Genomic DNA, 13535 nt, shown 5'->3' with positions numbered 1-13535 from the left:
ATTATTACGCTTCCGGGTTTCGTGGGTGGGACTTGTCAACTTTGTGCATGGCCACTTCCGGCCAGTTCATTAATGGCAGAGGAAGGCTAGATGTCACTTTTCTGTTCTACTTTGTAAGTCGAACAAACAACGCCAATCCTACTTAAGTTTTCATGGATTCACGACTGAATTGAGTCTAAGGAAGAAGTGGATTATGTGGCACTTTTTTACAACATATGTTTAAAAGCAGCTTTACAAGAGAAGAACCCATGGAAAATGTTTATATATTTTTATATATAGAATATAAAGGAATAAAATAGAATTGAATATATGGTATAACTGCAAAGTTTTGTGTTCTCACAAATAAATTGGTATTAACTTTACTTTGAGTATAAGATGTTTTTTTTTATACTTTTTATTGTGCCATTGTTCGCATTGCTATCCTACAATCAACACAACGAAATTGACACAATACATATACATTTTTTTTTTCCCCCTTTTCTCCTTCCTTACCACACCTTGAATGACAAAGCAAAACAAAACAAAACAAGGCAACACAAAGCAAAACAAACAAACAAACAAAAAAAAAAAAAAAAAAAAACAGAAAAAGACAGAAAGAACCATTCAATACCTACATATCATCCAAATTTCCATGTAGTTACATCATATATCACTCAAAATACGTCCGTGCTTCATCTAATTACACAGGTCCCAATCCATACCTAGGTTTATTACTCAAGATTTGATTAACATATGCAGACCATCTCATCTTAAATAAACTCATTTTACCTTTCATTTTATGTGTTATCATTTCATTTTCATACAAATTTTCTACGGCTTCAATCCATTTATCCAACCTGGGAGATTCAGCTTTTTTCCATCCTCGAGTTACTTGTTTAATAGCGGTAATTCTCAACACCCAGAAGATATAGTAATGCTCTTTGTTTAACCCTTTTGGCTGTATACCAAGCATAACATGTAGTTGACCAAAATTAATATTTTTACCACAAATTAAATGTATTAGTTCCAACACCTTAACCCAGTATGACTGGATTTTTGAACATGTATAAAGGATATGAGTCAAATCCACATTACATTCCCCACACTCTCTCCAGCAGTATTGTTTTTGGTTTGTATATTTACTAATTTTCAGAGGTGTTATAAAAAATCTAACCAATATCTTCCATGCATATTCCTGCCAATAAGGAGACTTAACATAACCAAAAACATTTTTACATGCCTGACTCCACTCCTCTTCAGTCACATTCATTCCGATGTCTTTCTCCCAAGAATTTATCATTTTATTAAGCTGGTCATCTTTGTTATTATTTAAGATATTATAAATTTGACCGATTACATTTTTAAAACTCAACTTTTCATAGACTTTCAGAATATATTCCACAATAGGTTTTGGGTCTTGGAAGGACTGTATATTTGTTATTATATAACTCCTTGCTTGGAGGTAACCAAAAAAATTATTACTTGAAAGATTATAGTCCTTCGACAAATTTTCAAATGTATCTACCATATGGTCTTGAATCATTTTATGAAATCTTGTAAGGCCTTTGGTTTCCCATATCCTGAAAATCACATTTGTACGATTTGGAGAGAAATCTGGGTCCTGATCAATTTCCCTCAGACAAACGGTATCCATTGGTTTTATTTTCATAGTTTTACCTAATCCTTTCCAGCTCTTCCATTTATGGTAAATAGAGTGATTTATATACTTAGCTCTTTCTGCCGTTTGTCCTGAGAAGATTAGGGAGGTGGGTGAGTTTATCATTTTGATCTCAATAGATTTCCATTTAGGATTCATTTTATTATTCATCAAGACTAAAATACTTTTAACTTGGGCTGCATAATAATAATGACTCAAATTTGGTAGACCCAACCCACCTTGTTCATTATTTTGTTGTAAATATTTAAGTTTTACCCTCGGTTTTTTTTCATCCCAAATAAACTTTCCTAGCATTCTTTCCCATTCCTTAAAGCGTGAACTTGTTAAATACAAAGGTAGGTTCTGGAAGAAAAATAGAAAACGTGGCAATACATTCATTTTTATTATTCTTATTTTTTCAAAAATTGTAAGGGGCAGGATCTTCCAGCGTCTAAAATCCTGCCTTAGGGAATTTTCCAAAGTTTTATAGTTACAGAAGTACAATTCATCAATTTCTCTGGGAATTGTAATGCCTAAATATTTTATCTTGTTCTGATTCCATTTCAACTTAAACCTTTTCTTAAATGCTGTTTGAAGGTTACATCCTATTTCCATAATTTCAGTTTTAGCTGAATTTAATTTATAGCCAGATAAGGACCCGTATTTCCCAATTTCTTCCAAAAGCGCTGGTAATGATTTATATATATCAGTTAGGAATATTATAATGTCATCCGCATATAACGCGAGTTTGTGTTCTTCATCTTGTATTCTAACACCCTTTATACCCATACTTATTCGTATATATTCCGCCAGTGGCTCAATGCACATGGCGAAAATCTGTGGGGAAAGCGGATCACCCTGTTTTACCCCTCTTTTTATCTGAAAGGGTTTCGATAGTGAACCCATAGCTTTCACTCTAGCTGATGCTTCATTGTACATACCCTTCATTAAATTAATAAATTTCATGTGAAAACCAAATTTATTCAAAACTGCAAAAAGAAAAGGCCAAGACACTTGATCGAATGCTTTTTCTGCATCCAGTGTAAGCACTATCATTTGTTGTTTTGTTTTTCTAGCATAGTCAATCACATCAAGGGTTCGGCGTACATTATCACCAAGAAATCTATTTTTAACAAAACCTGTTTGGTCCAAATTTATAATACAAGGTAATATATTCAAAAGCCTATTTGCCATAATGGATGTAAATATTTTCTGATCAACGTTCAAAAGTGAAATTGGCCTATACGAAGAACATTGTTTTGGGTCTTTCCCTTCTTTAGCTATTACTGTTATAATTGCATTTTTCCAAGTATCTGGCCATTTTCCTGTTTGTAATACCTCATTAAACACTCTATGTAAAACTGGTGCAATAAGGTATTTATAATCTTTATAAAACTCATAAGTATAACCATCTTCTCCAGGGCATTTCCCCAATTTCCCATTTTCAATAGTTTTTATTATTTCCAATAAGGTTATATTTTCTACCAAGCTTTCATTCTGAGTTTTAGTAACAGATGGTAATCTTAACTCATCCAGATAACTTTCAATTGACTGCATGACCGAATCCTTTACCTCTGAGTTATACAAATTTTCATAGTAGTTCCTAAAACAAGCTAAAATTTCTTGTACCCCTCTCCTTTGCGTTATATCATCCATAATTGTATTAATTGCTACTTTTTCTTTATTCTTTTTTATTTTGGAGGCCAAAATTCGTTGAGCTTTGGGACTATTATCATAGAATAATTGTTTAGCAAAAGTAAAATCCTTTACCATATTCTCCGAATCAATATTTTCTAATTCTTTTTTTGCATCATTCAATTCTTTTTCTAATATTGTATCCCTCAATTGTATTTCTTGCAACTTTTGTATTTTATCTTCTATTAACCTTTGTTTATTCTCTCTCAGTTTTTTCTTCCAAGATGAATATGCTATTATCTCTCCCCTTAAGACTACTTTGGCTGTTTCCCATAGTAGTACAGGATTTGTTTCGCTGTTATCATTTGTATCCAGATATATTTTAATAGCCTCTGTCATTTTTTCTTTAAACTTTTGTTCCATAAGTAATGAATTATTAAATCTCCAAACACTTATTTTTAATGCCCTTTGAAAGTTTAATTCAATAACGACTGCAGAATGGTCTGCCAATAAGAAAGGGACAATCTCACATGTAATCACTCTATGGAGATCATGCTTTAACAAATAAAAATAATCCAGTCTTGAGGATACTTTGTGTGCCTCAGAATAAAAAGTAAAAGTTCTATCCTTTGGGTGAAGATAACGCCAGACATCAAACAATCCCAATTCTAATTTTGCTTCCCTTAATAATTTTGCTGTTGGTTCTGATTTATGTTTTACTCTACTTATAGTATCTAGCTTTTGATTCATCACCAAATTAAAATCCCCTCCCATTATAATTAATCCCTTAGCCTCTGTCATTAACAAATTAAGGATTCTTTTCATGAAGGAGACGCCCTCTCCTGGTGGATTATATACATTAAACAATGTTATAAACTGGCCATCTATTTCTCCACGTAAAAGGACGAATCTCCCCTGTTTTTCCCTAATACATTTATCCTTAATGAATCCTAAACTATTATTAAGGAGCACAGCCACTCCCCTTTTAGCTGATGTATATGAAGATGAATAAATTTGTGTTCCAGCTAATTTCCCCAATTTCTCAGGGTGGGACTTGTCAACTTTGTGCATGGCCACTTCCGGCCAGTTCATTAATGGCAGAGGAAGGCTAGATGTCACTTTTCTGTTCTACTTTGTAAGTCGAACAAACAACGCCAATCCTACTTAAGTTTTCATGGATTCACGACTGAATTGAGTCTAAGGAAGAAGTGGATTATGTGGCACTTTTTTACAACATATGTTTAAAAGCAGCTTTACAAGAGAAGAACCCATGGAAAATGTTTATATATTTTTATATATAGAATATAAAGGAATAAAATAGAATTGAATATATGGTATAACTGCAAAGTTTTGTGTTCTCACAAATAAATTGGTATTAACTTTACTTTGAGTATAAGATGTTTAGTCAATATGATTAATGACAGGCATCATATTAAATTAGACATGCCTTTCCATCTTATGTGAAAAGGCCCCTAAAAGAAGAATTACATGATAGCGGGTTTTTATATTACATAAAGAATTTGCAGCAATACCATGAAAAGCAGTGCAAAACATCATAAGGTGCATCTCAGCACCATACGCTTACAAAAGTGAAGTAGTGACGTCTATAGCAATAAAAGCTATATTAACAGAAATTACTAAACCCTAAGTTAATTTAGCGGAAGTGGACATGCACAAAGATTGCTGAAAGTGGAAGTACTACGTATCAGCGTGATAATCCCCCATTAGGTCCCCAATGCTTCTATAAACCTAGAAAATATGTAAAAGGTCAACCCAGTAACTTAGTTTTGGTTCATTATTCTCTTCAAGCATGTAAAAAAAATAGGTCATTGAAATTTGGCTCCCCTTGTGATGTCAGAAGGGGATAAAACCGGCCCTTAATCTACACTATCCAATCACGACACTGCTATTAAGTGCAGAGATCAGATAATTTGCATTTTAAAGGACACCCAAAAATGACACATTTTTGCTCACACCTACAAAGTGGCAATTTTGAACATGTTATAATAAATTATTTATATGATATTTTGAGCTAGAACTTCACATAAGTACTCTGGGGACACCAAAGATTTATTTGACATCTTAAAAAAATTCTGACCTCAATTAAAAATTTTATAGTGACTTTTTGTATGTAGCCTAAATTGTATCTACATTTTTAAATTTGTTCAGTGGTGACGTGAACATGTACTGCACATGTTCAATTGATTATTCCTCAAATTACATATCTTCGTCTGATACAGACTCAAACATAAGATCTGTTTACACACACAGAGAGCTACTGAAGGAGAAACAGCCAATCAGAGAAGAGCTCAACATTATTATTCATGACCTTTTTAAATAAGATAATAATAGATCATTTCATTCTTGGGGCACCTTTAATACGTTTCCTTTGGTCTAGAGACATCGAGTGTTTTATCTATATACTCTAATAAATATTTTATTGTAAACACTGCCTACACCGCCTTTACCATACAGCAAATTGAGAAGTGAAAAGGACGACACACAGGTGACGCACACTGTTTGATCAAAGCCGATGGGCCTTTATTCATTCGTAAATGTTGAATACATAACATTTCAACGTCTTCATCAGGAAGTTACAATCAAGGCCCCCGTAGCGACACGTCCGCAAATCAGCGTTCACTAATGAAGCTGGAGACGTTGTGCTTGTGTTTATTGTTTATTGTGGTATGCAAATGAGCTAGCGTTGATTGCGCTCCCACACAAATAGCTACATCTGTCTGTCGTACTTTGTGCGAGTAAGAAAACATAATTGAATCTTGTCTTATTATTGGTTTTGCAGTCACGCAGGGTCAAACACGAAAACCAGCACGTAAGTTACAGTTCAGTTTTTTCCCTGCCAATATAAAACGTTTTTATTTGGTTGTGTGGACTGTGGAGTGACGCATTATTTCTTGAGTGTATTTAAAGTCGACATGATATCATAACCTGTAATTACCTGCTTGAATGCTGCCTGCTAACGCCTCGATGTTTATTATTATTACTTTATACTAGGATAAAAGACCTGTTCATACTAAGGGCGATAGCTTTAAAGATAATGTTTTAAAATCGTTATAAATTTTAAAGAGAAAAACAGTCCGCACCAAAACTATAATGATAAGTATCAGAGGTGAGTGATTTTTGTTTTTGGGGTGCACGATAAACCAGAGACAGCCAAACAAAATGCACTTGAATTTGGCTTACGCTTTTAAAAGGTAGTGCATAAATATAACGTTGTTGTCTGTTATATTATATAGTGATCTATATAGTTATCTTGGTGTGAACAGGCCTTAAATGATCTAAACAGACTTTAACCTAAGAATAAAGCTTATTGTGCTTGTAACTAATCGCTTACTGTTTGTGCTACAGACCTAAATGATCACTATACTGTAATTATGCGACTTGTTGGATTGATTTTCTAAGCAATGAGACTTACAGGAGTGGCCAAAAGTGATGTCTAACTTGGACCAATTGAAATCTTTGCTCTTTATTCAAATACTTTATTAAAGATGCACTAAAACTTTGCATGCATGTTGCATTGGTTTGTATTGAGTATACAGTGAAGCTCAGCGCTGAAGAACATTTTGCATAAAAAATGCATGTGCACTGCAAAGTCTATAAAGACATAGCGCAAAGCCTGGGACAATGACTACAAAATATAATAACAAAGTGGATTAACCAATATTAACAACAGATATTATTTACCTGTGAGATTTTTGTTTTTCTGCATTTCCTTGCATATTGGAATAAAACCCAGATTCCCAGTAAGCTGTGGTTTGCATTTTGCCTAAATGTTTTGTCCAATAAAAGTTTAGTGTTTTGTCCATTTTATAGATTAAACCACATTATTTTTTGATGGTTTAATCTAACTTGAGGGGGCATTAAAATAAACATTTACCCTCCGAACATCACTTTTAGCCACAACTTTATAACATTCATCTCGTGGGAAATTAAAATCATTTAAGGAGCTCAGTCTGCATTTAGATTCTAGAATATTGCAAAGACTTGAAGTTGGGCTTTGTAAAGAATATTGTAAAGTAGGGGTGTGACGAGACACTTAATCCACGAGACGAGACGAGACACGAGATTGGGTTCACGAGAACGAGACGAGACGATATTTTTACACTTTTTAAGAAACCCTCGATGATAAAATAAATGAATAAGAAACTGAAATCATGTTATTTTTAAATGTTTTAACTAATCAAGGACTGCCCCTAACAATTATTTTACTAACTGATATTGAAGTAATTTGTTATTTTTGGGTAATAAAAATAGACCCAAGTGAGCAGTAACCTTTAAAATTACATAATAACGAAGATGCAATAATAATTGGTTCAAATAAAGTATTAAAACCAAGTTACATTAAACAACATTACATTAACAAACACATTACATTTGTGGTCTATAAATAAAAAGCATTATGTATATATTATAACAAATGCCTGCAGGGCATTAAATCATGTAAACTCTGTGATGGTTTAATCTGCTGAGACTTCACATCTGACACTGATCAACAGACAAGTACGTCTCAGACTTCATACGAGCTCCCAAACGAACATTATTGGAAACCCAAACAAAAAAGCAAATGCAGTAAAAGACAGAATATAATGCATGCACTGTAAGAGGCTAATTACACCAACCACGCTTTAAACGCTTGGAAACGCAAGCCGCGACGCACTGCCTTTTTTAAAGAGTGAGCACAGGAGAGAGTGAGCGAGTGGAGTCCTGTTCTTTATAGCAACTGTAAACTTCCCTCACCACAACGTAAGGCCGGCATCTCCCCTCATTCGAGTGGACAATGGAAAGACGCGAATGACGTCGGGCTTTTCTCCGCTCTCAGCGTTCCTTCAAAGGCGCGTGCTGCGGCCGCCGGCAAAAACCGCAAGGCGCTCAGCGCGCATAAACAGCGCGCAAACGCTCCATGCCCATAGAATATCATTCAAAAAAGGCGCCTGCAACTGCCATGAACGCTTTTGGTGTAACTGGCACCTAAAATGGTCAAACAGAAAGCTGCATCCTCCGGAGGTCGCATATGCAGGCTGCATACGTCATTAAGGATTATTTCAGATCATTAACTGAGCATTACATTCGCAAGTCGTGAGCATATTACAACAATTTGCGATTAACTAAATTATTAGTAAACTTTATAATTGTTAGTAGTCTCTAATAAGACAGTCTTTATGAAGTAAATGCAGTTTAAAAATGCGACCTCCGAAGGATGCAGTCTTTTATTTGAGAAACGGCCAGAATTTCACCTACACAAGAAATCTCGCGAGACACACTTAATCTCGCGATACATATTTAATCGTCGCACGAGATCTCGTCACACCCCTATTGTAAAGACTTGACGTTTTGCCAAAAACTTACAATCATTAAAAACATCATAGTGATGCCCTGGTGGGCACCAAAGGCACTCTGGCCATGTCTGTGAGTTTTGAGCAGGCAAGCACCATCGAATTTATCCTAAAAATGTAGTCAAATACTGTGTTTCACTTGGAAATGTCACATTATGTAAGTAAATTGGGTTGCAAATTTGACTCTTAAGGCCTTGTCCAAAATGGCGCATTTCATGCGAACTTGACTTTAGGGGCGGTCACACTACATTTTTTATTCTATTGACTTCTATTAACTCTTTCCCCGCCATTGACGAGTTATCTCGTCACTTAAGAGAAAACATTTGCCTAAAAAACCCACTGCAATAACGCGATTATCCACTAGGTGGCGTAGATCTTACCCAATTTATAAAAAAATTGAAGCAAAAATGTTATTTACTCATTTTAAACTCTGTGTATGTTTTGATAATCGTTCTGAATCTGATCTCTAAAAAAATTCTTCACAAAAATGCAATTATTTTAGCACTTTGCTAAAAAAATATTTTTAGAGAAAAAACCCTATATTTAAGAGTTTATAAGCAGAGAAAAAATATAGATAGGATGAAACCCCCCCCCCCCCCCCGTTTTGTTTGTTTGTTTGTTTGTTTATTGTTTGTTTGAAAGCAGAGGGTCTGTTCTTACATTTAATATATTTGTATGCTTATATATTTATAGAAAAAAAATTCCTGGAAGGCATTTTGTGAAAATCACAAAAAATGCTGGCGGGGAATAAGTTAATTCGCATGCAAATGCGTCAGACGGAAAATGCAAGCTTGTGCGAAGATATTTCGCTGCATTGAGACAGAGTGCAGCGCGTCATAACATGAAAGCCACGCCCACCGGGGGGGGGGGGGGGGAACAATCCAACTGTCTCCATTGACTTTGTATTGCGAGAGGCTGCCTCCTTGTCATTTCTGGCTTATAACCAAAAACAGAATAATGCAGCTGTGTGACAATATGAGTGGTCGACCCCAATAAATAAGCGTTTAAAGACACAAGAGTGGAAACAGGCAACTTTTCATAGTACTACTATTAATAGAACTGCGTCCACTAGGGGGAAACGTAGTCGGCGATCCACTTTTTTCTCATTAAAGCAACACTATGTAGTTTTTTTACCTTTAAATAATTATTTCAGTGATAGAACAACTTTTAACTGGACAAATTGTACTGTTGCTGCAACCTGAGCAGCCTCCTAGCTGCTACAAGCACACTCTGAAAGTTGCGGTGGAGGGTAGAGCACACAGCCCCGCCCCTCCCCCTGCCTGCAGAAGAGTGTCTGATACCATGCACTGTTGCGCTTTTCAACCACATGGGGGAGCTGTAAGTCATTTTACATGGAAACTACATAGTGTTGCTTTAAAGGCCGAGGTTTACGGCTCGACAGCTTATAGAAACTTATTTCTGGTTTTTTCGGCTTGTTGGCTGTGCATATTGTCGCACAGCAGCTTTTGGGCATTGTTCTGTTTTTTGTTATAAGCCAGAAATGACAAGGAGGCGGCCTCTCGCAATACAAAGTCAATGGAGACGGTTGGATTGCTTTCCCCCCGGCGGGCGTGGTTTTTAGGTTGTGACGCGCTGCGCTCTGTCTCTATGCACACTTTTCCTGAACCTGCTGTGTCAGCTTCCCAGAACACTTTTTTCTGACAGTCAAAGTGGCATTACATCACAAAATTACTTGTAGGAAGACCATGAGTGTTTATTGTTCCATTTGGGACAGGGCCTAAGGTGTGTTACAGTATATTTATACCACGGGGCTGTTAAATGCTTTATTCTGCTTGGTTGAGAAATGGTCCATGGCTATGCATTATTTTTCGATATTCGCACACCTTACCTCTCAAATGTCTTCAGGGTTTCCCGCAGAAAATGTGTTAGTTAAGGTGGTAGGGTTGGGTGGGTGGTGCCGAGGGCGTGGCAACAAAAGGGGTGGGGCGTATGTGTCATGATGAAAATGAAAATATTTTTATTTAAAACACTTAATTTTGAAGAAACTATGACAAAAAATGAACACATACTAGATTATAAATGAAGTAAATGTTTTTACCTCTAATGGGAATAGCTGCATGATGAAGTAAAACTAAAGGGTTAATAAACACAAACTAAAGCAGATGTTGTAGAACGCCTGGCGAACGATGACTGATTATTTTCCACTATTAATTATATTATATTAATTATATTATCTTAAAGGAGTGTAACTACTGTAGCATGTAAATAATGCACATAAATAACATGAGCAAGAGCGCTCAACAATTATATCTAATAATTTTTTTTTGGATGACCTAGTTAAGGCGGTAGGGTTTCCAAGCTTAGGTGGGCCGCCTGAAATGTGCTGCGGGAAACCCTGGTCTTAAAAAATCCACCAGAGCAATGTCTGTGGTAACCGTGGTATAAGCAGAATAATTGACTCCAGTCCTTTGAATAATTAGAAAATAATTTAAAGGACGCTTGCGTCTTGCCGCATTACCACCTTGGATGTGCATTATTTTCTAATAATTCAACGACCCGTCATCAATTATACCTTACGTAAAATGTATAAGAGATGAGTATAAAGGCTACAAATTAGAGCCAGCAGACATTTGGCTTGCCTGACGGTGTTTGTCTGTGAATAGATTTAATTAATGACCAAAGTATTGTTAGATCCCTTTAATTGAGAGTATCGGGGGATTGCAGTATGTGTCTAATAAATGATGTATTAAATAATGAACAAGTGTGGCCTATTGAACCGCAGTGGACAAATAGCAATTAAGCAATGCAAACACAGATGTATTTTCCATGAGCGCAGTGATGTCCCACTTGTATTTTCTCTCACTGGATTACAAAATGTCATGACTTTCAGTAGAGGCTTTCAGGCAGTGGAAAGCTCAGATTCCCCAGAAATGTCCTTGGATTGAATAAAAAAGAAACAGCAAGAGATGTTTTTCTGTACCTTTCTACACTCTTAAACACTTGATTTTGCCTCTACAGGGTGAAGTGAATGCCAACAGTCTCCCGGTAGAGAACCTCTCCATTCAGCATCCCCAGGTGAGGGCCGCTCGGCCTGACAATACAGCAGTGATTTGTCTTGATTCAGTGGTCCTGATGCTGCACGCTGTGGGGCGGCTCGGCTCTGAATGGGCTTAACACGACCCGGGGGTCCGACTGGCCTTGAGGGAGCCTATTAGACCCAAGAGCTTGAAAGAGCTCAGGGCCTCCTGTTCCAAATAATTATTAGACCTTCTTCTTTTGGCTGGAGTTTAAGGCTGAATTGCAAGTAGCTTTTTGCCAAGTCAACCCCAGAGTGTATTGTGACGAGCTCAGTAAAAAAGCTTCATTCAAGATTAACTTTTTCTAAAAGAGGTCAGGTATAAAAATTGCTATCTGATGCATAATGTAACCATCATGAAAATCTGACTTTTTCCATGTTTTAAGCTCCCGTTCTATCTGTGTTTTTTGAAGCTTTGATTTGTGTTTACAGTATAGGTCTTCACAGGTCCACTTAGATCGGGTTCGGGTCTAAAATTTCACGTGTGCCTCGAACACGGGTGGGGTATAATATTAGCGGCATGTCAGTCAATTTTAAATGTACATTTTAGCGGTTACCTTGGTGTCGACGTTAGATAACAAAGTAAAACAAATGGAGCAGCTCGCCAAATTGGTTGCAAGACCAGCTGGGTTTCTTTTTGTCTGAGTGCTGCGTGCGGGGCTGCCGACTGCACACATGTTGGTGCCATTTGCATTCGGGTCCAGTCAGGTTAAAAAAAATTGCCACTGGTTCGGGTCGGACTTTGGTCTAATTTTCTAGGGTTTGTCTCGGGGCGGGTCTTCCTTTAAAAAAAAATATTTATGCACGTCGGGTTTGGGTATAAAGTGATTTGGGTCATTTCGGGTCGGATACATTGAATTACATTGAAATTTGGCTCCCCTTGTGATGTCAGTAGGGGAACTTATAATAATAATATCGCCCCTTAATCGGCACTATCCAACCACGGCACTGCCATTTAGTGCAGAGAGAGAGAGAAAGAGAAATTGACAGCACAATTGAGTTTCAAATTCAACAAACCACCATTATGGCGATCACTGTTTGCATTTCATCAACTCATTTGCATTTAACCTAAAAAGGAACACTGTGCTGTACACGGCACACACCCCCTCCGGAAATGAGGCTGCATAAACTTCATTGTAACTTTGAAGCATTAAATCTTCAAAATATACGGTCACGCAGCACATCGTTTGAAAGCTTAGACTCTCAGGATTCATTAAGCACACACGCAAAGCATAAGATGATTTATAGCAGTCATAAAACTGTAAAACTGTAATCTAGCTGTTAGTTACCTGAACCGGGTGGCGCAGTTTGTTTACTTATCTTCAAAATCTTCACTTTATCCGCTTCGGTGAGATTGTCCAAAACAAATTGTTCATAACTCCCTAAGAGTCCAAGGAAATGGAATATCCAAGCCTTTTAATCCAAAACGATTTGTTCGGCATACAATCTTGACGTTTCTGACCGGATTACGATATAAAAACTGTAAACAGTTAGTTCACTAGCGGACATTTGTTCGACTCTCACTTCTCATTCAAGACTAAAACTTCACATACGTCTTCTGCGCAAGTTGAAAAATCCAAGCCAATCAGCAAAGAGCTTATTAACATTTCCGGTTTGACCCATCTGGTCGTATCAGAGAATAGAGGAGAGCATTCGTGCGCGACACAAAAAACTCAAGTAATCTCACCAGTAATCTAGTGTTTGCACACCACTGATTTCACATCGATTTCAGTCTTTGACATGACCTTACTCAGTCAGTATTAAAGATATTAAGATTGTATTTTCATGCACAGAATTTGTTTACCTTATTTTATGTAGAAAACAGTAAATCACAAAAAACCTGGAGGAACAATTGATCCTTTTTCCAGTGTATTTA

The 13535-nt window shown here is 36.5% G+C and overlaps 1 protein-coding gene across 3 annotated transcripts in view; it reads left to right on the top strand.

Moving 5' to 3' along the window:
- stk39 (serine threonine kinase 39) overlaps nucleotides 1-13535 on the top strand; it is a 137898-nt gene that overhangs the window by 70556 nt on the left and 53807 nt on the right. For 2 of the 3 annotated variants that reach the window (XM_055215241.2, XM_055215239.2), the window contains 2 exons: nucleotides 6072-6101; nucleotides 11602-11658. In XM_055215241.2, the coding sequence (XP_055071216.2) occupies nucleotides 6072-6101; nucleotides 11602-11658 (87 nt within the window). The remainder of the gene's footprint in view (nucleotides 1-6071; nucleotides 6102-11601; nucleotides 11659-13535) is intronic. The other variant, XM_055215240.2, reaches the window with a different exon arrangement.

This window comes from Misgurnus anguillicaudatus, chromosome 17 (assembly GCF_027580225.2).
Source record: "Misgurnus anguillicaudatus chromosome 17, ASM2758022v2, whole genome shotgun sequence".
Classification (NCBI taxonomy): Eukaryota; Metazoa; Chordata; class Actinopteri; order Cypriniformes; family Cobitidae; genus Misgurnus; species Misgurnus anguillicaudatus.
The sequence above is the reverse complement of the archived record's forward strand: the minus strand, read 5'-3'. Positions and strand labels throughout refer to the sequence as shown.